General features: G+C 33.8%; 1 protein-coding gene across 4 annotated transcripts in view; it reads left to right on the top strand.

Annotated features, from left to right (window-relative positions):
* Positions 1–25,083, top strand: part of NIPBL (NIPBL cohesin loading factor) — a 204,285-nt gene that overhangs the window by 72,381 nt on the left and 106,821 nt on the right. For all 4 annotated transcript variants that reach the window (XM_032337587.1, XM_032337584.1, XM_032337583.1 and 1 more), the window contains exons 2-6: positions 14,151–14,293; positions 16,233–16,398; positions 18,792–18,919; positions 22,249–22,348; positions 22,898–23,049. In XM_032337587.1, coding sequence (XP_032193478.1) covers positions 14,230–14,293; positions 16,233–16,398; positions 18,792–18,919; positions 22,249–22,348; positions 22,898–23,049 — 610 coding nt within the window. In that variant the 5' untranslated portion in view covers positions 14,151–14,229. The remainder of the gene's footprint in view (positions 1–14,150; positions 14,294–16,232; positions 16,399–18,791; positions 18,920–22,248; positions 22,349–22,897; positions 23,050–25,083) is intronic.

Genomic DNA, 25,083 nt, shown 5'->3' with positions numbered 1-25,083 from the left:
CTTGCCTCTCTGCCTACTTGTGATTTCTATCAAATAAATAAAATTGTTTTTAAAAAGTAAATAAAAAATGTAAAGCTGTCAGCACAAATTTTTAAGTAACTTTTAAAAGTTTTTAAAAATAAAAATTTAAGGGACGCCTGGGTGGCTCAGTCAGTTAAGCTGCTGCCTTCAGCTCAGGTCATGATGGATCAAGTTCTGCATCCAGCTCCTGCTCGGCAGGGAGCCTGCTTCTCTCTCTGGTTCTGCCTGCCACTCTGCCTGCTTGTGCGTGCTTTCTCTTGCTCTCTCTCTGACAAATAAATAAAATCTTTAAAATTAAAAAAAAATTTTTAAGAAAAAATATTCTGCCTATAAATTGTTCTATAGTTCTAAATCAACTTTAACTTTGTTCTATAATAAAAGCCAGTAATGTGAATGAACTAGATACTATATAGAACACACAGACTCTAATTGCTTTTTAAATAATTTTTTATTGTGGAGTGATTGTAGATTCATAGGAAGTTGAAAAAAAAAAAGTTTTAAGTATAGGGACCTGAGGTGAACCCTTAACTCAGCCACCCCCAACAGTAACATTGTATATAATTCTAGTATAGTTTCAGAGTCAGGAAAGTGACATTTGTGCAATTGAAGAGTTACTCAGATTTAGCCAGTTATGCATACACTGTGTGGTTCTGTAAAGTTTTATCATACGTGTTGTTACATGTATCCACCACCACACTCTGCATATAAAACTGTTAATTATCATAAGCACCACTCCCTTGTACTATCACTTCATAGCCACACGTGCACTCCTCATCTAATCCCTGGCAACTACTGATCTCTTCATTTCTGTAATGTTGGTATTTCAAGAATGTTACATAAATGAAATCATGTAGTTTTTGAGATTGGCAATTTTCACTTAGTATTAAATTTCCTTGAGATTCATCCAGCTTTTATGTATCAATACTTTTTTTTTTTTTAAGTCAGTGGTGTTCCATGGTATAGATCTACCACAGTTTGCGTAATCATTCATGCATTGAAAGATATCTGAATTGTTTCCAGTTTTTAGCCATTACAGAGAAAGTTGTATGAACATCCAGGTGCAAGATTTTGCATGAAAATAAGTTTTCATTTTCAAATACTTGAGTTAATTTTTTTTTTTCTTAGCACTTAGGTTTATCTTTTAAAGTTTATTCTGAAGCAGTTCTTTTTTTTTTTTTTTTTTTAAGATTTTATATATTTGAGAGAGAGAGAGTGCAAGCAGGGGGCAGAGGGAAAGGGAAAGGAATCCCAGACAGACTCCCCACTGAGTGCAGAGCCCAGTGCGGGTCTCAATTTAGGGCTTGATCTCATGATCCTGAGATCACAACCTGAGCTGAAACCGAGTCAACCGCTCAACCGATTGAGCTACCCAGGCTCCCCAAAGCAGTTATTTTCATACTTTGTGACAAATCATTGTTTCTTCTCGTATTTTAAAACTGTGACGAATTATACAAAAATAGTGATTTTAAATTCAAGTTAATATTTTTAAGGAATATATATATAGGCTGTGTGAAAAGGGAGAAATAGTTTCAAAATTAAGCAACTATAGTTGCCATGCTCAGTAGCTAAGATATATATATCAGTGGCTAGTATATTACTTTTTTTTTTAAAGTGGCATGAAATGAAATCAAAAGGCCCTTGACAGTCCCTCATTAAGTACCAGCCACATATAGGTTTTGTCACTCTTAAGGGACTAGAATATACTAATCATTCCTTGTCCCCAATTCTAACCCCTTTGCCTAACTCTTACTCGTGAGATTTCCTTAATGAAATACTCTGTGACTGTCTACACCCCCAACATAAACTTAGTCACCATCGTTTTTTCTTTGAAAACGCCCTGTTTTCATTTAGAAAAGAGCATTGACTCTGGAATGTTTAGAACAGAAATTCTGGAATCAGACATCTGCCAAGTTACTTAACCTTTATATGCCTCAGTTTTTATTATCTTAAGATGAAGGAGGGTAATAGTAGTGCCTGTTTAATAGGATAAGGATTAAATGAACTGAAGTATATAAATAAGAATTAAATGAACTCAATATAAATTAATATGAAATTAGATACGTAAATTCTTTAGAACAATTCCAGACATATATTAGGGGCTAAATATTATTTATTATTGCTGTTGTTGTGGGATTTATCATTATGTGTAATTATATGTTACATGGTGATTATTCATAATATCACTCCTACTTGACTCTATAAGCTTCATGAGGATTTTTTACCACTGTATGGATGGTAACCACTGTCAGGTCCTGTTCTTGGTGTTGGGTGCTAAGTGCATAATTGCGAATACACAAAATATTACTTTCTTTAAAAAAATGAGAAATCAGATAAGTAAGAAAATGGAAATTAGTCACTTACAAATTTCTTTACCCAGTGACAAGCATACTTAATATTATCAAGCACTGGTAAAGAGAAGCTGAACTACTTCCTTAAGTCCTGGCAATTCAGTATTCTAATCAAAATTGAAAGTGTTTTATTTCCATTTTAATAGTTTGCTTTTGAGCTTATATGTAATAGTTAATGGTGTTTAAAACATTATTTGAGAAACCTTTTTATACCCCTCTTTTCTGTATACTGCCTCCCAGTTTTACTTAGATTTCTTAAGCAGCAATAAAAGTCCCCTGAACATGAGGTAAGTTTTCTCTTCATCATTTCTTGTAGGTACTTTAAAAATCGGTAAGCTGTAAAATATTCTGGTCATAGGAAATCACTATCTAGTTAAAAGCCCAAGACTTTCTAAACCAAGGAACAAAACAAAGAAAGAAAGAAAACATTGAAATGTTGTTTTGAGAGTTTAAGATTTAAAGAGTTCAAGTGCTTTTGCTGTTTAACATCTTTATCTTGGAGATTATAATATAACACACAAAGTCACTTGATTCTGCATTTTATTAACCTTCTATCTCAGTATGTATTGCTCTTATTTTCTTTTAGTATTCTAAGTTTCATAGAAAGTTTACTTTTGTGTAACTGTGATTATTAAATAAATTTAAAACCTCACTTAAAATTTTAAAATCCGGTGGCTCAGTTGATTGAACCTGTCACCCCCACTCACACATATGCTCCCTCTCATTCATTCATTCATTTCCTTGAGACAGAGAGAGAGAGAGAGAAAGAGAATGAGCATGAGCAGGAGAGGCAGAGAGAGGGGGAGAAAGAATATGAAGCAGGTTCTGCTCGAAACGCAGAGCCCATCCTGGGGTTTGATCTCACAACCCTGAGATCTCAAGCCAAAATCAACAGTCTGACACAGGGGCGCCTGGGTGGCTCAGTGGGTTAAAGCCTCTGCCTTCAGCTCAGGTCATGATCCCAGGGTCCTGGAATCAAGCCCCGCATCGGGCTCTCTGCTCAGCGGGGAGCCTGCTTCCTCCTCTCTCTCTGCCTGCCTCTCTGCCTAGTTGTGATTTCTCTCTGTCAAATAAATAAAATATTAAAAAAAAAAAAAGAGTCTGACACTTAACCAAATGTACTACCCAGGTGCCCCGCTTTGTAAAATAAATTAATCTTTCTAAAAAAAACTATTTAAAATCCACTTCTCCTAATGAAAGATTGACTGGTAGTGACAGAATTTAAAGAACTTTTTTTCATTTTATATACAGAAAGAATATGGCATTTGATGTTATAAAAACCTGCATTTTATGATTAGTTCATTGAACATGAGCTTATAAATTTAGAAACATATACATCCTTAATTTACATATTTGTATCTTATAAAATAGTAGAGGGACTCAGTGGAAATCATGAAAAGGTTACTGTGGATAATGTGAATGAGAAATCACTTCTGTTTAGTGCTCCTTTCCATGTAAATCAATTTAAAATAATTTTGAAATGTAACTCCTTAGTCAGGAGCTGTTAATGATTTAAATTAACTTTTTAAAAGTTTATCTTCCCTGAAAAGCTGCCCCAATATCTTTTTCCACATTCATTGATCATATTATTTAATGGTTATGTTTGGGTCTCTTGGATTCTTTTATGAGTTTTTAAAATCAATTACAGAAATAGATATTGAAGGGATATAGTGTCTCAGTCCATTCAGGCTCTGATAACAGATTGCCATAGACTAGGTGGCTTATAAACAACAGAAATTTATTTCTTACAGTGCTGGAAGCTGGGATGGCCGATATCAGGATGCTGGTAGATTGATGTCTTCTGAGAACACACTTCCTGGTTCATAAACTGTCTTCTTGCTGTGTCTATATAAGGCAGAAGGGGCAAGGGAGCTCTCTGGAGTCCCTCTTATGAGGGCATTAATCCCATTCATGAGAGCTCCACTCTCATGACCTAATCACCTCTTAGAGGCCCCACTTCCAGATACCTTCACCCTGGAGAGTAGGTTTCAACATAAGAATTTGGGGGCAGGGGCACAAACATTTAGTATATAGCACATTGTTTAGCAGTAATAAAACTGGAAAAAATAAGGCTTTAATTAATACTGATCTCATATAAGACAGTGATATTTTGCATCTAATACAAAAAGTTCCCTTAATTTAAAAAAAAAAGTTTATTTTGAAAAACTTGAGTATGTGCTACATAAGTAGAAGAGTATAATGAATGCCCAGTACCCATCACCTAACGTAATCAACATGTTGTCATTTTAATTTCATCTCTAGTTCTGCCTATTCTCCACTGCTTAGTTATTATTACTTTTACAGTTTTCTGGAATTTGGTAATACTTACATATACTGAAAAACAGAATTCTTAGCTTCATAATTTTCACAAGTGGGGACACTCATGTAACCAGTATCCCTTCATGATACAGAACATTTCGGGGTGGCTGGTGGCTCAGTTTGGTGTCCCGACTCGATTTTAGCTCAGGTCATATAATCTCACCGTTTTGAGATGGAGCCCACGTCAGGCTCTGTGCTGGGTGTGGAGCTTTCTTAAGATTCTCTCTCTTTCTCACTGACGTTCCCCTGGGGCCTGCTTGTGTGTGGGTGCACGTGCGTACATACACACATACACTCTCTCTCTCTCTTTCAAGGAAAAAAAAAATTTCATCACCCCGGAACATTTCTACATACCCTTTTGCAGTCAAATGCTACCACTAACTACCCACCACCGCCCCCATAAAGAACAAATTGATACACTGGACATCATCAAAATGTATTAAGAGAATGAAAAGACAAGCAAACAACTGGAATAACACATTTGCAAAATACATACCTAATAAAGAATTTTTATCTAGCACATACAATTCATATTCTTAAAAGTCAAGATTTTACCTGTGCTCTCTAGACGTGTGCTTGCTTACTAGACATCAAAGCAGAGATCTTGACTAGGCAGTTGGATATGTGAGTCTACTATACAGTGGAGAAATCAAAGCAGCAGATAAAAACTGGGAGTCATCAGCACACAGGTGCTATTTTAAAATCATGATGTTGGGGCACCTGGGTGGCTCAGTGGCTTAAAGCCTCTGCCTTTGGCTCAGGTCATGATCTCAGGGTCCAGGGATTGAGGCCTGAGTCGGGCTCTCTGCTCAGCGGGGAGCCTGCTTCCTCCTCTCTCTCTCTCTGCCTGCCTCTCTGCCTACTTGTGATCTCTGTCAAATAAATAAATAAAATCTTTAAAAAAAAATAAAATCATGATGTTGGATGAGATTAAAAACAGAGTAAGGATAGGAAGATAAGAAGGAAGCCGTACAAGATTTAAGAGTGGCCAATGTGGTATGAGGAAAAACCAGGAGGATGTGCTGGAAAACAAAAGAATTGTTCAAACTGGAGAGTGATCAACTGTGTTGAATGCTAGGTCAAATCAGATGAGACCTGAGGCTGTCCATTGTATTTATTTAGCAGTATGGATGCTGTTACTCACGGGGCAAGACACCTGGTGGAACCATGAGAATAAAAGCACAGGTAATATAGTTTCAAGAGAAAGGATGAATGGTTAGGACAGAAAATGGATCAACAATGCAGATTGTGTATAAGTGATCATGATTTTTTTTTTCATATCTTCCTCTGCTCTTTCTTGATTACTCTTTTGGGTATTCTAAGTAATGTTCTGTTGAATAAGAAAAATTTCCTGAATAAAACATTTCATTTGGTCTCCTTCTAAGTTGTTTTAAAGAATTTGTTGTTCCTAGGGACTGTGTCACTTAATGAGATCATAAATCAAGGTAGCTAGAGTTTGTTGAAAAGATTTTTAGGGCAGCCAAATTCAAATAGTTAACAGAACCAATATGACTGATAAGACTGTTACATACTTTTGTAATTTAATGTTAATATAGAAGTTTTGATGTAAGGAGGGATTTCTTATATTCATCCAAAAAAAAAAAAAAAGTTTCTTTGTGTGTGTTTAAACAAAAAACTGCAAACTTCAGGATCTGTTGCTTTCTAATGGTGTTGAATAATCAGTTTAGAAGAACTTGGCCAACCTTTGACGGGCTTGGTAAAAAAAAATGTGAATTTTATAAAAATAGAACTAGCATATAGTCCAGTAATTACACTACTTGGTATTTATCCAAAGAATATGAAAACACTAATTTGAAAAGATGTATGCGTCCCTGTGTCTGATGTTTATTGCAGCATTATTTGCAATAGCCAAATTATGGAAGCAGCCCAAGTGTCCAGTGATACATTGGTAAAGAAGAAGTGGGGTGTGTGTGTACATGTGTGTATATACACACACTTACACATCACACATACACACCATAGACTATTACTCGGCCATAAGAAAGAATGAAATCTTTGTTTTCTTCTCTTACAGATTTTGTTTATTTTTAGAGAGAGCATATCCATGCACAAGTGGGAGGGGGGCAGAGGGAGAGGGAGAAGCAGAATTACGCTGAGCAGGAAGTGCGATGAGGGACTCAGTCCCAGGACGTTGGGATCATGACCTGAGCAGAAGGCAGATGCTTAACTGACTGAGCCACCCAGACACCCCCCAAAAGAGTGAACTCTAAAAAAGAACGAAACTTGCCATTTACAGTAGCATGATGAATGGATCTAGAGAATATAATGCTAAACCCAGAGAAAAACAAATCCATATGATTTCATTTATATGTGGAATTTAAGAAACAAAGCAAATGAACAAATAAAAAAAGAGAAAAACAAAAAATAGTCTCTTAACTATAGAGAACAAAGTGATGGCTACCAGAGGGGAGGTGGGTGGAGGATGGGTGAAATAATTGAAGGGGATTAAAAGTACACTTATCTTGATGAGTACTGAGTAAGGTATGGAATTGTTGGATCACTATATTGTAAACTAATATAACACTGAATGTTAACCATACTGGAAATAAAATTTAAAAAAATAAGCGATCTTTTTAGGAAAAAAAGTGAATTTTAAATTTTTGTAGTTGAAAGTGTGCCCTCTTGTGGGCCATTCAGTGATTTCACATAAAAGTATTTTCTCTTATATTTTAGATTGAATCAATCATGTGTCATCAAGAGTTATTTGAGACCTGCATCTGAATGTCATAGTTCTTTAAGACCTAAACCTCGTTTAGAAAGAAATAAAATCTCCATTGTTTGATTTTTCATTTCTAATACCTTTGTATAAAAAATAGTCTCATGGTATTATAAGGTACAGTCTCAACCTCTATTAGGGGCTTAAAATAGACTGTTTCTTTTGCAGTGGAGAAGAAGGTGAGAAATAATTTTTGGTGTGGGGACATGGATTAGTAACCCAAATCATAGCAGCACTTGGAAATTTTTTCTACGGCCTTTCTGTAAAAGAAAAGGAGAGAGAAAAGAAAAAAAAAATAACTTCAGGACTATTTTTTACTGATGCAGCTTGTATTTTTGCATATTTTGTTAAGATTAAACATTGTATACCTACTCAGCAGGCCTCTGTAGTCAATTTAACTATAATAATCAGCTTGGGCCTTTTAAAGTAATATGAGCTTTTGTTAAAGTTGGTTTGTATAAAAATGCATGTAAAATAAATTGATAAGAACAAGGAAGAAAACTGACTACAGAAGTACATAAAGTTTTACTAATCATTATACTTCTCAGTGAACATACGCATACTCTTTAAAATGAGTTTCGAGAGACTCTAAAATTTCAGCCTGATTTGTGACTTCTCTTTCTAATAGTACTTAATAATGTAACGATATTCTTCTATTACATATTATATACATTAGGATATAGCTACATTATGGGAATGCACAGAGGAATAATACACATTTATTGGTAAGCAGCATGGTGGCTGCAGGGAGCTCAGAATTACAGAAGCAAAGCATGTGTCCAAAGAGAACATAAGAGCTGTACTGTGCTTTTTGCTTTTGTTTGCATTTCTCTTATTTAATGGGGATAACTTAGAACTATAGAAAAATAGAAACATTTTAAAGAAGTGAGCATATTATCAGTGTGGCTGATTGGAAGCTGTTTTTGAGCTAGGATTTGAGGATCGTCTTTTGGAAGTATCTTAAACAGAATGTGAAAATTTTGTTCTTGAATACATTTTAGGCAGTGGAAAGGATTCTGAAGGTAGCTTGACTAAAGTGAAAGAATTCTGCTAGAGAGGTGCCACCCTCAAGAGAGTCACTGTTACCGGTTTAATATAGTATGTAGTACAACATAGATTTATTTATTTACTTATTTGGCTATTTAGGATTTACATTCCACTTGTTTCCCAAAATAATTTGAAGTGGCTTATATTGTTCAATGTAATATAAACTGAGATAAATAAAAATATGCTAGTTTTAAAGCCCTCCATCCCTCCCCACCCAAAAATAATAAAATAATAACATTAGCAAGGAACAGTGGTGTTCATTAGCTAAAGATTCCACATGTATAGAATTTTGGTTCATTCAAATGTTATAATCCTGCCAGATGACAATATAGTGTAAAAAATACTGAACTAGAAATCCAAACATTTGTATTCTGGTCTTGACTCAGTCAGTTACTAGCTATGAGACCTTAAACACACATTTAGTTTCTCTGAGGGACTGTTTCCTTACCTTTTATTGGTTTATCTTTCTGCCATAGCAATGTAGATATTTCTTAGTTTTATGTTCTTCGGATATACATGAGAATATAAGATTTGGTTAGAAATATCTGTATAACCACAGACAAAGCACTTAGGCTCTGAGTCTTCATTTTTGCATCTGTGAAGTAGAGATAAACTTCATAAACCTGTCACTGTGATAATGATTAAGGAAATGTATATGTTGGGACACCTGGGTGGCCTATTCATTTAGCCTCTGCCTTTGGTTTGGTCATGATCCCAGGGTCCTGGGCTCAAGCCCCACTTTGGGCTCCCTGCTCGTTGAGAGGTCTGCTTCAGGCCTCCTTCTCTCTTTGCCACTCCTCCTGCTTGTGTTCCCACTCTTGCTGTCTCTCTCTGTCAAACAGATAAATAAAATCTTTTTTTTTTTTTAAAGGAAAGTTCTATATTAATGTCTCATACATAAAAAGTGCTAAAAAAAAGTCTCCCCCAACAATGTTACCTTGCATCTTGCCTGTCTCCTGTTATTACAACTTAACTGTTATCAATCCTCTGTGGATCATTTTCATAACTATAGCTATAATTCTGACTGCTTTTGTCAGTTCAAAAATTTCCAACTTTCTATTTTATAGACTTCTCCAACTAGATGCTCAATAAATGCTATCATTTCTAGTGTTTTTCACTAGTAAAGTCTTCAGACAAGATTGTACACATTTCTTGGTTATGAGTTACTTACACTGGCTGTCCGGGAAGTTTATCTACCATCAAATTCTGAGAGCACCTTTTATTCCAGATCCATCCCAATTTGAATATTATTATTATAACTTCTACCAATAATTTTATATTTGCATTTCTTTTGTTTATATACAGAAACCATAAATTTTAAGTGAAATTAAATGAGCAAAGAACCAGGGCCTTTAAAAATCTTGTCAGGCGCTAAGGTGTCCACATCAGATTCATTATAATGGGTTGAAATGAGAATTTACCATATCTTCTACTAATTAAGAATTATTTTAATTAACCCACTCTAAAATAAACTAAATGATTTCTTAGTTTGCGTTTTATTTAGTTCTTGGTATTACAAAGATTAGGTTTTTTCCTTACTCTTCACTGCCAGTATTTACTTCAGGTACCTTATCATTTAAGTAATTGTGGGTGTGTATGCCTACAGCTGGTATACATGTTTGTAATACTATGTGAAATATATACTGAAATTTCAAATGATTTATAATCTTTCTGAAAGTAAGGATTTATGTATATTATTGGAAAGATACCTTCTTCCTAATTAACCCCTGTTTCTCCTCTGTTTTCCCAGATGTGTGTTTTTCAGTTTGTAATACTGCTAACTTTCTGGATAACTTATTATATGCCAGGTAGCGCATCAAATGATTTACATGAATTATTTTGTTGCATTCTCATCAGCGCTTAGGAGGTGGGCTTCACGGTAACTCTTCCATTTCTTTAGTTGGCAGCTTTGAAACTGCTTTTTCTTGGTGACCCACAATTAGACATTTTACCTGGAGTCACAAATCAGTGTGCAATGTAAATTTATATTTCTGTTCCTACCATCCCTCTCAGTGTTGATCTCAATCCACTAATTTTATTTTATAATTCACTAATTGGACACCATTCACAGATTTTAAGTATGTAAATAAAGCACTGCCTTAAGCGACAGTTCTTCAGCACTCATTATAGTCTCCTTTCCCAGTTGGTTACCATTTCCTTCTGAGCACATTGTTCCCCAAAGATAATGACTTTCAGCTTCAGTTTCAGCAGTTTCATGAAAGACAGTGTACTTTCACAGAGCCAGGTAGACCAAACATTGCCCAATCCAGAGCTAGAAGTGTCATGACTAATTAGTTAGAGTTCTGCATATTCATTTTTAGAATTCTAGGAATGCTCTTTCTTGATGTACTCTGGTCACTTTCCAGTATAGGCAGCAGCATTTTCACAAATTACTCATATTCATCAACATCTGTGACTTTAGTGAAAATTATGAGTCCATTTCTACCAAAGTCTTCTGCTGTCCTTCAGAAGCTTGGCTTCCAATGAAATCAGCATAGTTCAGCAGTGAGGTATAAATATATTTGTCAGTAGTCCCCTACTCAGTCTATACAAGCACTTTAAACCAAACAAGCATTGTTGCTCTCCTTTCTCTCCCCACTTCCAGTTTTCAGTTGACACCACAGTATTAACATGCTTTGTTATATCAATAAGAAAAGCACAACAATCTTTTGGTTTGATTTATTGATCTCCTAATTTGTACATGGTAACTAATTATATCATTTTTGTACTAAAATATTCCTTGTTAGCGTTGGGTCTGCTTTACTTGTTACCTGAGGGAAAACAGAATGAAGTTGGTTAGCTCACAATAGACTGTGGCAGATTGTTCTCTATTGGTTCCCATCCTCCGAATTTAATAAATAACATGGTTACTTGTTAATCTGCTTGAGTATGGCAATTTACATTTATAACAGTCATACAGGAATAACAAGATGTTTTTGTTTGTGCTGTTCTGTACATAATTTGCACGCAGTTGTTTTTTCCCATTAATTACTAAGCATCAACTGTAACTTTTTTATTAGCCTAAACTTAGAAAAAAAGCCTGGGGGCACCTGGATGGCTCAGTGGGTTAAAGCTTCTTTAGCTCAGGTCATGATCCCAGGGTCCTGGGATTGAGCCCCACATCAGGCTCTCTGCTCCGTGGGGAGCCTGCTTCCTGCTTCCTCCTCTCTCTCTGCCTGCCTCTCTGCCTACTTGTGATCCCTGTCAAATAAATAAATAAAATCTTAAAAAAAAAAAAAAAAAGAAAGAGAAAAGTCTGTTGCGTTTTGCATTTTGATGACTTCTGTCAGGTTTTAAATTCTTTTTTTTTTTTAAGTGCTTGATACAGCTGATAAATTTACAGTGTTTACTTAAATTTATTTAGTGTTGTTAAAAAATCAAATTGATAACTTCAAAGAGTAAAGTCCACAGTGTAGCAAGGACAGTTGTAAGATAGCCAGTCATAATTATATTTTTCCTATACCTTCTCCTGTGCTATTTCCTATACTGTTTCCTTTTAGCAGGCTCCTACTAACAAACTTTATGTCATTCATTCCTCAAAAGAAAGCAGTGTTGTTTCCTGGGCTGGCTATTAGAAAAGAACGTACATATAAAGGACATAACTTTAAGGGGGGGAAAAAAAGGAAATAATTATCAAATAGACAAGGTGGTTGTTACCTGTAGAAGGAACTAGGATGATTACTTTTCAGATGGTTGTTGTATGGATGTTTACTTTATAACTCTGTTAAACCGTGCATACATGTTTTATGAACTTCGGTCAACATGTATCAATAATAAAAGTGAGGAAAAAGAAAACTCCTGAGTTTAGCTGCCTATATACTTCTACTTTTTAAAATTGTTCTAAGATTTGTTTATTTGAGAGAGAGAGAGTAGGGGGAAGGGCAGTGGGAGAAACTCTTTCAAGCAGACTACCCACTAAGTGTGGAGCCTGTCACGGGGCTTTATCCCACAACCCATGAGATCATGACCTGAGCTGAAACCAAAGGTTGGACACTTCAGTGACTGAGCCACCCAGGTGCTCATGTATATTTCGACTTTAAAAAAAAAAAATTTATTTGCAAAGCTGCATTAAGATAGATGAGTAAGGGGAATTATTAGTGTTTTGAAGTTTACAACTCAAAAATCTTTTTTTAATTTTTTTTAAATTTTTTTTAAAAGATTTTATTTATTTATTTGACAGAGAGAGATCACAAGTAGGCAGAGAGGCAGGCAGAGAGAGAGGAGGAAGCAGGCTCCCCGCTGAGCAGAGAGCCCAATGTGGGACTCGATCCCAGGATCCTGAGATCATGACCTGAGCCGAAGGCAGCGGCTTAACCCACTGAGCCACCCAGGCGCCCCCCAACTCAAAAATCTTAAAGGGTTCTTTTAAATAACAAGAAAATAGAGCCTCAAAAAAATGTTTAAACTGCAAAATTATAATTCAGTTTTCTGTTGTAGCACTATCTCTCAGTTGACATGCAGTAGCCTTGTATTTACTGATGAACTTATTTATTTATTTATTTATTTATTTATTTATTATTTAATAAAGGCATATCCTTGATTAATGTGCATATTATTAAAAATTGTATATTTCCAAAAAGGTTGTTTAGCTGGTACACTGTTAAAGGAAAGATAAAGTTTCCAGAAAGCCACATGTTGAAATTAAGATGAGAAAAATTTGGGAACATTGAACAGAATGGAAAACGTGTTTAGGAGTTTTACAGAATGTCTGTATACACAGTCAGACACAGAATTACATTATAAAAACTGAATTTTTAAGTCAACTAAGTCATAAAGCAACACTCAGATGTTAACACATTTCTCTGTCCTTCCTGTGGTTATATATTAATTATGTGATTGGTTGATATTAAGAAGCTTGCAGTGGTAATTGGGAAGACAAGGTAAGTATAGTAACATTATAGAAGAACAAAACACAACTTTCAAAAAATGTCACAAAGGACTATGTATTTACATATATTACATATTTTATTAATATATTGTGTAATATATTAAATATATTGAAAATATTCAATTTATTTTATATATTTATATATTTTTTATGTTATATATTTTTTTTAATCTGCGGTTTCATGAAGTACTAGGAACTTGCCCTAGATCTTGAAGAATTAAAGGATTTGAACTAAAGTAAGGGTGGGCTATCGAGGTAGGGAGATACATAAGGAAATAAATAAAAATGTGAAAACACAAGGTAGATTCAAGATAATCTGTTCAGCTTTGTTGAAAAGGATGGTTTATGTAGAGAGTAGTGAGAGACATAGCAAGGCAAGTTAAAGCTGGGTTTTAATGTGTCTGTGATATGGACTATTATAGTGCTTGTCAAAATTGAGTATCCCAGTTTAGTAATACAGCCTACTGGTTACACAGACTCTTGAGCCAGATTGCTTGGGTTCTACTCTTTCCTCCACAAGTTACTTTAAACTCTCTGTAAATTAATTCCCTCATTAGTAAAATTCAGAAAATAATAGTACCTGCCTTACATTGTTGTGAGAACTAAATGAGTAAATACATGCAAAGCACTTTGCAGCACCTCATATGTTGGAAGTGTATATGAATGGTAGCTATTATTGTTATATAGGTTAACAAACAAGAAAATCAGAAAATCTTATTTTTTGTAGGCATTTCCCCAATGGTATTATATTTGACATATTTTTACAAATAATTGTCTGTTTTTGTTGCAGTGTTTGGGAAATGGGAAGTAATGACAGCTGGCACCTGAACTAAGTACTTTTATAGGCAACACCATTCCAGAACTTCAGGATGAATGGGGATATGCCCCATGTCCCCATTACTACTCTTGCGGGGATTGCTAGTCTCACAGACCGTAAGTTTGTTAATTTATCTAATTTATGTTCTATTCTGTGTTAACAAGGATTTTAAGAGAGACTGTGGAAAAAATTATTTGTAGTTGTCATAAATAACAAATTATTTCAGATACTAGATTTTGAATGACAAGCATCATTACTTTCTTTGGTTTATTGGCATACATGTGAATGAAAATAACAAAGTGTAGTCAGCTAATAGGTAATCAGACCTTCATTTCTGTTTCATCCTAAAGATGCATTAAGAAATGGTGGCATTTGTTTGTTTAAAGGTCTTAACACAATGAAGGGATAAATGCAAAAGTAAAGACCAAAGATGAGACAAAGCAGTAAAGAAAAATCAAAACTGAAGAAGCATGGATTTATATATAGGAGCAAATACAGACTTTTTAAAAAGCATTTCTAGAAATGGTAACTGAAACTGTCCTTTCTAGAAGAAGGTTTGATAGCCCAAGTTAATCTAATTTCTTAGCAATGTTCATTTTGGATGTCCTCTTCAGTAATCTGTTGGAGTGTGCTATAGATATCAGCAGCCCATTTTACTCTGATCATTTAAGTTTAAAGAATTTTGTCATTCTTTTGAGATTTACTTGGTGTAACACAGTTTTTTAGGGACTCTATCTTATGGTAGCCAACTCTAACTTTAATTCTTAGTCCCTGGGTAATGGCACAAAAAGCAACCCCAATGTTAGTCCCTGTGTCATCCTATCTGAGTAAATAAAGAGAAAAAGAGATACAAGAGGGAAAAGTAGAAAGTGAGAACATGACATTATGCAAACTTTGGGGCTTTATAGTAAAGGAACTATGAGAAAATAACTTTAAGAAGTGTTTTTATCTGTGTTCATTAGTCTTTACTGAATAAGAAAATAGCTGGTGGAGTTAGGATAATACAGGTAAGAAAACTTCTGAAACTGTCTTTAGTTTTTGTTGTCATTTTGTTACAGGTAAGACACAAATTCATAAAATATGTAAGAGTGCCAAATCAGATATACTACCAGGAATTTACTTTTGGTTATCCTCCCCATTATCTCAACTCTACCTTATATTTTAAAAGTTAGCCCAATAAACACTACTTATTAAGTAATAATCTGTTTCCTGTATTTTTATTAATAAAAAACCTGTTCTATTAGCCACTGGGATGAGCAGCCTGTAGCACTGTGTATAGGTGATTAGAAATTAAGCCAAAAACAAAGGTACGTTAGTTAACTTTCTTAACTTTTACTTTAGACAGATGAATAGATTTCCATTATTTGAAGACAAATAGCTGAATTTAAACTACTATTTAAACATTTATGTCCTTTTGTTTTCTGTTAGACTAGAATGAAGAGAGGAGAGAACTATTTAGGAATTTATAACTGAAAGCATAATTCCTTAGTTATTTGGCTTCCACTAGAACCCCTATTCTATAATGAATGTTCTTCTGCTGAAGTGATCTATTTATTTTTTTATATATACTTAAGCTTTTTAAAAACTTATTACTTGTCTAAATATCAGGTGAGGAGTTGGGTGTAGTTACTTGGTTTATTTGTATGGGATTACTAATGATTCTGATAAATCTCAGAAGCAAAAGTAAATGAGATCAATGAATGTATTCTTAATTCTTAGAAGTTACCTTTTAACCCTACCTTTTTGGCTATTCGTTTTTTAAGTGAATAAAGATTTAAGGTACGAAAAGTCATGCATATAAGGAGTTGAGTTTTATTCTTAGGGAGTAATAAACTCTGTTATTGCCCAAGTGATGATTCGGGGTTTTACAGAGTTGATTGGGGTTTGGGGGGGATGGGTGGAGAGGTAGAATGCCTTTTAATAATTTGTCCCATTGATATTTATAACTTATTTTTAGTCCCAAAGTATTTGTAAATAAGTATTTTATAAGCAAATATTATAAAAAGTCTTCTTATAGCCACTCAATTTCTAATAATGTGATTTTATTCCAAATAGTCCTGAACCAGCTGCCTCTTCCATCCCCTTTACCTGCTACAACTACAAAGAGCCTTCTCTTTAATGCACGAATAGCAGAAGAGGTGAACTGCCTTTTGGCCTGTAGGGATGATAATTTGGTTTCACAACTTGTCCATAGCCTCAACCAGGTATCAACAGATCACATGTAAGTATAATTTAAAAGTGAAAGGTTTGGTCTAAGAGAGTCTGTATTCCTGTTTTTTTTCTTTATTTCAGAAAATTAACAAACACTATTTTATTTTAAAATATATGAATAGGGACGCCTGCATGACTCAGTGGGGTTAAGCATCTGCCTTCTGCTCCGGGCATGATCTCGGGGTCCTGGGATTAAGTTCCCGCATCCGGCTCTCTGCTGAGCAGGGAGTTTGCTTCTCCCTGGCCCTCTGCAGCTCCCCAAGTGTGTGTTCTCTTGCTCTCTCTAAACAAATAAATAGTAATAATAATAAAATTGTAAAAGGTAATAAAAAAAGGTAAACCCTTTATTTAAAAATAATATAAAATATATGAATCTAAGTGAACCTTACAATGAGATTTAAATAGGCCATAGTTATTTTGAGACAATAGTGCTGACCCATGTAGCTATATGAAGGTCTTTTCAACTCTTTTTGAATAGCTTTGGGGTTAATCAAGGTAGATCTGTGCAAGGGGCTCTAAAGTTGCTCAAGAAGCTATCTCCTCCTTGGTATTGCTAGAGTGGTTAGAATTCCCAAGTACCAGGGACTGTACTGCTAGTTTTATTTGGAATAGGCTCACATGCATTCCATGGGAACCTAACCAGAACTCAATGACGGACTCCATGGATGGCTACTACAAAATTGGGAGTAATTTTCCCCAAGATTTATCATACCATCTGAACATAAGTGTGTATTTTCACACAATAGATTTTTTTAAATAATATAAATTATATAGCTTATTTATAAAATTTTTGCATATGAATATACTTTGAAAAATTTTTACTACAGAACTAGTACATACTTATAATATCTTAACAATACAGAAATATAAAAAAGTTAAATCTCTCAGGATGCCTGGTTGGCTCAGTCGGTAGAGCATGTGACTCTTGATCTCAGAGTTTTAAGTTCCAAGCCCCACACTGGGTGTAGGATTATTTAAAAATAAAATCTTTAAAAAAAAAGTTAAAACTCCTATTCCTATCCCTTCACATCTCATTATACAGTGGTACTCATGTATCCTTTCTTTAGTTTTTGCTTTTTATTTATTTATTTTTTTAAGATTGATTGATTGATTGATTGATTTGAGAGACAGTATGTGAAGTGGAGGGGGAGGCATAGGGAGAAAAAGAATCTTGAAGCAGGCTGCCTGCTAAGCATGGAGCCTAACACGGGGCCCAGTCCCAGGACCCTGAAATCATGACTGAGCCAAATCAAGAGCTCAACTGACTGAGCCACCCAGATGCCTCTAATTTTTGCTTTTTAATTTAAAGATTCATTATTTAAAGGAATGAGGATAAAGCACATTATAATGGAGATGTGATAACTTGTCACAGTAATATACTAAATTTGAATTTTCTGATGGAGAAAAAGAAATAATTAGTAAAAATCAGAAGGAAATGTAATACTAATACTTTGTCCCTCCAGAAATTCATCAGTGTCTAAATATTGTATCAACAATTATCACCAAATATTTAAAATATTTAAAAAGGGAAGTAGCACATACACATTTGTGATTTATTTTATGGAAAGCTGCTTTAAGACTGCCCCCAGAAATTTATTGAAATTTATCATTGGACACCATTTTTATAAATCTTTCTTATTAGATTTAATTAGTGGAACAGAGACATGTAGAATATAAAATTAAAAACACTATGTATATTTAATTTTATCATTTATGTTCCATTGTTGTAAATTTAATTTGCTACTTACTTTTAAGTTCATTGAAAATTACAACTATGCTTGACTAGTTGCGTGGGGTTTTTTTTTGCTCCCAGATGACTTTATTTGAGAAAAGAATATTAGATGGAAAAATTGCGTAACCTCTGGGTCTTGTCTTAACCAATGTGGCAGCATTATTTTATTCAGAGGACATACTCAAAAATGCAGACTCATATTCAAATGTAAGAGAGAAAATATATTCTAAGCCCAAACCTCAGCTTCTATGCATAATTATCATCTCTGTACCCTTTCATTATTTTAAATAGTTTAGAGTTGATTCTATTTTCTACTTTGAAACTAATGTGAACATTCTTAAATAAACTCATAGTTCATAAAATAATGTTTGAGGCTTTTTTTTTCCTTTTTAGGGGGGCTTTTTTCCTCTTTTTAAAATAAAATGGGGGAAAAAGTTTTCCTTAGAAGAATTCCTAACATTTTTGATAATTCTGTTCCAGGAATAACATCTTCAAAAATCCATGAAGTTTTTGGACATCTTTTGTGATTTTTTTTTTTTAATGCCATAGATTTTTTATTTTCTACTTAAATCTTTTCTGAATTTCACTAGTGAATTGCTATCTAACTAATATAGAATAGGGAATTCTTATTCACTATTCTGATTTTTGATGTTTATCTTTTTTAATTCCAGAGAGTTAAAAGATAACCTTGGCAGTGATGATCCAGAAGGCGACATACCAGTCTTGTTGCAGGCCGTCCTGGCAAGGAGTCCTAATGTTTTCAGGGAGAAAAGTATGCAGAACAGATATGTACAAAGTGGTGAGGTTTTTCATTGAATTTCATATTATATTTTTTTGTGGGTCTCTTGTCAGAGCTTGCTTCGTATGTAATTAAATTCAGGTGTCTCCTTTAATAAGGTAGCCTATCATCTATGAAGTTGATAACTTGAATCCAGCCAAGAATAAGAAGGAAACTAAATGGCTGTTAATATTCTTACAGTTTAATATGTAACTAAATTCCTTGGGAATTAGACAAAGCTAAAGTATATTTTGTTAGATATTTCAGAATGCATTCATTCACTTAATCAAAGAGCTTTAGAAGTCTTTTTATTTTAGAAAATCATGGAATTGGTATGAAAGAAGTCTTTTCATTAATCATATAATAAAAATATTTGCAGAGCTTTTCAACATGCAGTACTTGTATAATTGTACCAAGTTTTAGTTTTAGTACTGATGATTAATCACATTCATAGTTAAATAGTAAATTGGTGTAACACTTCTGTTGCCTTAGCAACAGAAAAGTAGGTTATAAGTATTATTGTTATTAAGGAAAAAAACCTATTTATAATAAATACCATAAAAAGCATAAAAATATGATATTCAATATAGATATGATTTTTATGTAGTCAGGGAGTACCCATGAGCATTTGTACTGAATCTCTCAAGCCCACGTACTTATTTGGCTCTCAAGATTAAAATAGTCAGAAGGGAATAGTTCAGACAATTCAAGTCCAACTTAGTTAACAGACAAATTATATTCAAGAATATTGCCAGATTGGGGCACCTGGGTGGCTCGGTGGGTTAAGCCTCTGCCTTCGGCTCAGCTCATGATCCCAGGGTCCTGGGATCGAGCCCCACATCCTGCTCTCTGCACAGCAGGAAGCCTGCTCCTCCCCCACCCCACCCCCCATAGCTCTGCCTGCTTGTGGTCTCTGTCAAATGAATAAATAAAATATATTAAAAAAAAAGAATATTGCCAGATTTATTGGCAGTACCTCTGTGAAGCCCTCCATTCCATTTCCTAATCTTGTATTTGAGTGTGAGTTGTGTTTTTAAAGCAATTGCATAGTTAACTCTTCATTCTCCAAAGTGGGTCTGTGGAAGTTCTTCTGCCCAAACCCCCGTCTGCAAATCGAAGGCAGATTTGCAGGACACTGTTTATTCACCAGAACCAACAAGATAGATTGCAGTAGGAGGAGACAGATAGGAATGGTGAAAGTAAATAGAGAATTACTTTGATAATTGATTCTTCACCAGAACCAACAAGCTAGATTGCAGTAAGAGGAGACAGATAGGAATGGTGAAAGTAAATCTAGAATTAAAGGCTCTGGAAGAATGTTGCAATGAAAGAAAATATGGAGAGATCATTGATTGGAAGAGAAACTTACAGGATAGGAGCATTAAGTATAAGATAATGAGTAGATATAAAATTGAATAAAGGGGACACCTGGGTGGCTCAGTTGTTAAGCGTCTGCCTTCAGCTCCTCATAATCCCAGGATCCTAAGATCGAGTTCCACATCGGGCTCCCTGCTAGGCGGGGAGCCTGCTTCTCCCTCTCCCAAGCCTTCTGCTTGTGTTCCCTCTTTCACTGTGTCTCTCTCTTTCAAATAAATAAATAAAATCTTTAAAAAAATAAAATAAAATTCAATAAGGAAAGTCTTCCGAAATTATTTACAATACATTTTATAACATTTTAAAATATTTAATTTGGGTAGTAAATCACCCTAATAAAAAACATTTTGTAACATTTTAAAATATTTAATTTGGGTAGTAAATCACCCTAATAAAAAACATTTAGAGTATTTACCTTTCAGTCACACATTTTGTATTTTATACTACATGTACTTATATCTTAGTCAAAAACATTGACTTCTTCATATCATACTTCGTGAAAACATAAACTTAGCATTAAAAAATGAATTGATACATTGCATATTACGATTTTTTTTCTAAGCGTTTCCCTGGTGATATTTGGCTTTAAAACTTGAAAAGGTGATTCTTGGTTGCTAAATGTAAATGTGAGTCACACATATGGAGCATATTTAATAATATGCAAATCACTTTATTCATAGTTCTTTGGAACTTTGAGATAATCAGAAAGGACTATTAGAAATTCCATTTGCCCCCTTTTTAAATAAAGCCATTGCTGTCAAACTAGTAATTCCAGCTTGTTCCAGACTGTTAATTCAGGGGAAACATTTTTTAACTCTCATCTCCTAGAGGATTGCCCTCCTTCTCAAAAAAAAAAAAAAAATCAATAATTATAGTAATTAAATTATTAAGCTGTGGAACGTATGATTTACTACTGAATTTGAGTTGGAAGAGAAAGCTTAGAAGTTAATTTTGACTGCATGTAAAAGAAAACACATTATTAGTGATAAATTCTGAGGTGATTTTGAGCCCTCATCTCATTCAACTGCTGTTTCAGAACTAGAATCCCTACTGCAGTATTACTGGCAAATGAACATGTAACTTCTGTTTGAATGTTTTTGGTGAAAGGCAATTTTCATATCAATAGCAGGAAATGGAATTTAAGAATATAATGTGATGCTTAAAGCTCCCCAAAAGATAAGCTATACATAAGAAAGTTCAGGGTCACTGATTTTTTATTTGATTTTAAAATGTCTAAATAACTGAATTTTTCTGTATCTCCTGTATAACAAAATGTCATTTGTGTAATAAATGAACAGTGTCTACCTTAAAAAGAAATATGAGAATCTTAAAGCTATCCTCACAATTTTATTCTTTAATCAAATATTCATTTAATCCTTACTGTGTGGCAAAGAATTATTGTGGAAGAGGGAATAGGAGCATTCTGTTTCACATCAAAACATTCAGATGGAAATTGCAGCAACTCAAAACTTTGGGCCCCTCAATAAAATAGTATTTTTTAAAACTGAAATCTGTGAAATGAGTGAAACAAGTGGTTCTTTGAAATAAAGCCTTAAAGACTGGAGATGTCTGTAATAAAGTAGTTCATGTAATGGAAAAAACACCTAAGGACCAACTGTAGGAGGAATTGTGTAGTATTTGTTTACAGGTTAGATAAAGTGACTTCTAAAGGTTCTTTTCAATTGTAAGGCTAAATGATCAGACATTAAGTAATCAAGTAAAAAAAATTTTTTTTATTAAATCTCTGTCTCTGGTCCTGGATTAGTTACATGGTAAAAAGATGTTTTGGTAAAATTGGTTGTTCTTGAAACTTAATTTCTCTATTTTGCTCTTCAAAATGAATATGCGGGTCAAAAAAGGGAAAGAACAGAAAGAACTTTTGAATGTTTGTGATAGAGCAGTTGCTTTAAATTATTTAAAAGATATTTTACCATTAAAAGAAAATAACATGCTTTTCATTTTTATGTGATATGTAGGAATGATGATGTCTCAGTATAAACTTTCTCAGAATTCCATGCACAGTAGTCCTGCATCTTCCAATTATCAACAAACCACTATCTCACATAGTCCCTCCAGGTAATATATGCATCATTTTATGAAGTATTATTTTCTGTGATGAATATGCTTTTGAATGTACACTGTATACATACCTTTAGGTAATGGTGAATTATATTTAGTTGAAAAATTAAGATGCTTTGCTTCTTAAGTAGTAATTCACATGAACATTTGTCTTAAAATGTCAGATGCAGAAATGTTCTAATATACTAATTGAACTATCATCTTAGTAACTTAAACTCATACAGACAAAGAATGTATTAAAATAATGTGTTTGAGATAATAAGAAAATTTATAGAGTAGAATTTAGGGAGAATGACTTTATCTTAAACAAATGGATGCTTTTATGCAAGTAAAATAAATGAATTACCTGTTTTTACAAATTGTTCAGTGTAACTCTTAAATTATGAATCAAGAATAATTTTTATATTCTCTGTTTTTCAAAATTCACTGTTTGCATATTTTGTTTTATACAAATCAGAGTTTGGAAAATTTTATGGCTGTGAAATTTCAAGGAATAACGTATTTATTTCATTTCCTAATATTGTTTATTTGGATTTGGGGTTTTAGCCGGTTTGTGCCACCACAGACAAGCTCTGGGAACAGATTTATGCCACAACAAAATAGCCCAGTGCCTAGTCCATATGCCCCACAAAGCCCTGCAGGATACATGCCATATTCCCATCCTTCAAGTTACACAACACATCCACAGATGCAACAAGGTAAGAAGTTCGTTGTTTGTTTATAGGGAATGCCTGTTATTTCAGCAAATTTATTTTTTGTTTTTATGATTTTTAAAATACAAACTAAAACACTATCCTGAAATTCATCATTTGGGAGGTAAAAGGATCCCTGTTTTATGATTCTTTGGATTAGGTTATTATACAACTGAGATACAACTAGATACCTAGTTATGAAAATAGGAAATATTCTTATTTTTCTTAATTAGGCTTTCTTCTTACATAGCACTAAAGCTGAAGAAGAATTATGTTTTAAATGGTAGAGGATATATAACGTGAAAATTTTACTATAGACTAAATACAGTCTATAGTATATATATAATATATACTATATCTATATATAATATATACTATAAATGCTGATAGAGAAAATAATCTTAGATGTAAATATTTATAGAATTAGATTACTAGTTCTCAGTTGAAATCAGTTGGTAATGTCTTTTTAAGGTTAAATTGCTTTGGGACATATGTCATGGCTTCTAAAATAATTTTTTATTGGTAATGTAAATAAAGTATATACTTAAATTTTTTTTAAAGTATGCACTTTTTGGAAAATTAAGTACAAAAGGGAATACAAAAATTTGTGTGTTTTGTCCCCCATAATTAACAGCAAAATTTTTTTTTTCTAAAGATTTTATTTATTTATTTGACAGACAGAGATCCAAGTAGGCAGAGAGGCAGGCAGAGAGAGGAGGAAGCAGGCTCCCCACTGAGCAGAGAACCCGATGCGGGGCTCGATCCCAGGACCCCGAGATCATGACCTGAGCTGAAGGCAGAGGCATTAACCCACTGAGCCACCCAGGCGCCCCTTAACAGCAAATTTTTAACATTTTCATTCAGTTTTTAGTTTCTGAGTGTATTCTTTTCTATATTGCATGGAGTCAAATGTTCTTTACATAAACGTTTTAACTAACAGACTTCTAATTTAGTCATCAATCAAAACCGCCATCTTCTGGTTTCCCAAAACTAGTTAATGAAATATGAGGTTGAGACTATTTTATACACTAATTTAAGGGAAAATTAGGAGGCAGGTCACACATTTGACCTCCAACATTATAGAATTTAGAGTGCCGAACATGAGTATGTATGTATTTTGTATGTTCTTGTTACTTTTGAAGTATTAGTATACTCTGGCACACAAAGGTGTAAGGAACATTTTAACTGTAATGAAAGAAAAATGTTAAAAGGACACATTTGTTTCTTAAGGAAATATCCACATACACATTCATACATCTAGGAAAGAACGTCAACTTTTACTCTGATTGTTGTTTTTTCAACAAGATAAACCTAGCTTTTCCAGAAGTTGAAATCACAAAATCAAAAGAGAAATATTAGTTTGAACATTTACCTGTTCAGTAATGAAACAGAATTATTGGAAATTCACTGATACTTGAGAAACTAAAAATGTTACTCAGGGATTAGCTCCACCTAGATACTAAGGTTATCATAAGTAAGAAAATATAATGTGGAAGGAACAAGTGGATAGGTAAATGGGACAGAAAAGAATCCAGAAATAAAGCAAATATATATATGGAAATTTAGAGTATGTGGAAGGTAACATTTAAAACTTTTTTCAACTTAATGTTACAAAAATTTTAGCTGTGTAGAAAAGTTGAAAGATGAGCTCAGTGAACCCCTTCATCAACAGGCATCATAACTCTTTGCCATTAAATACATCTGCTAAGAAGAAGGAAGTTATATAAACACCAAATGTAATAATTCACCTCTAAAAAAAATAAGAACAGTTCTGTACAATCATTTAATATGCAATCTATATTCATTTATCACCAGTTGTCCCACATATGTCTCTCTTATCCCTTTTTTCTCTTCAAAACATTATCTGATTAGAGATGTGAATCAAAATTAAAATGAAATAAAATTTTATATTAACTCTATTAGTAAACATTTTTTAGTTGTGTGATACCTTAGTATCAACAAATGTGCAGGGAAATTTGCACTTCCTACATTCTTCATAGGGATATAAATTGGTACAATCTTTTTAGAGAGTATTTTGAC

This window comes from Mustela erminea, chromosome 3 (assembly GCF_009829155.1).
Source record: "Mustela erminea isolate mMusErm1 chromosome 3, mMusErm1.Pri, whole genome shotgun sequence".
NCBI lineage: Eukaryota > Metazoa > Chordata > Mammalia > Carnivora > Mustelidae > Mustela > Mustela erminea.
The sequence above is the reverse complement of the archived record's forward strand: the minus strand, read 5'-3'. Positions and strand labels throughout refer to the sequence as shown.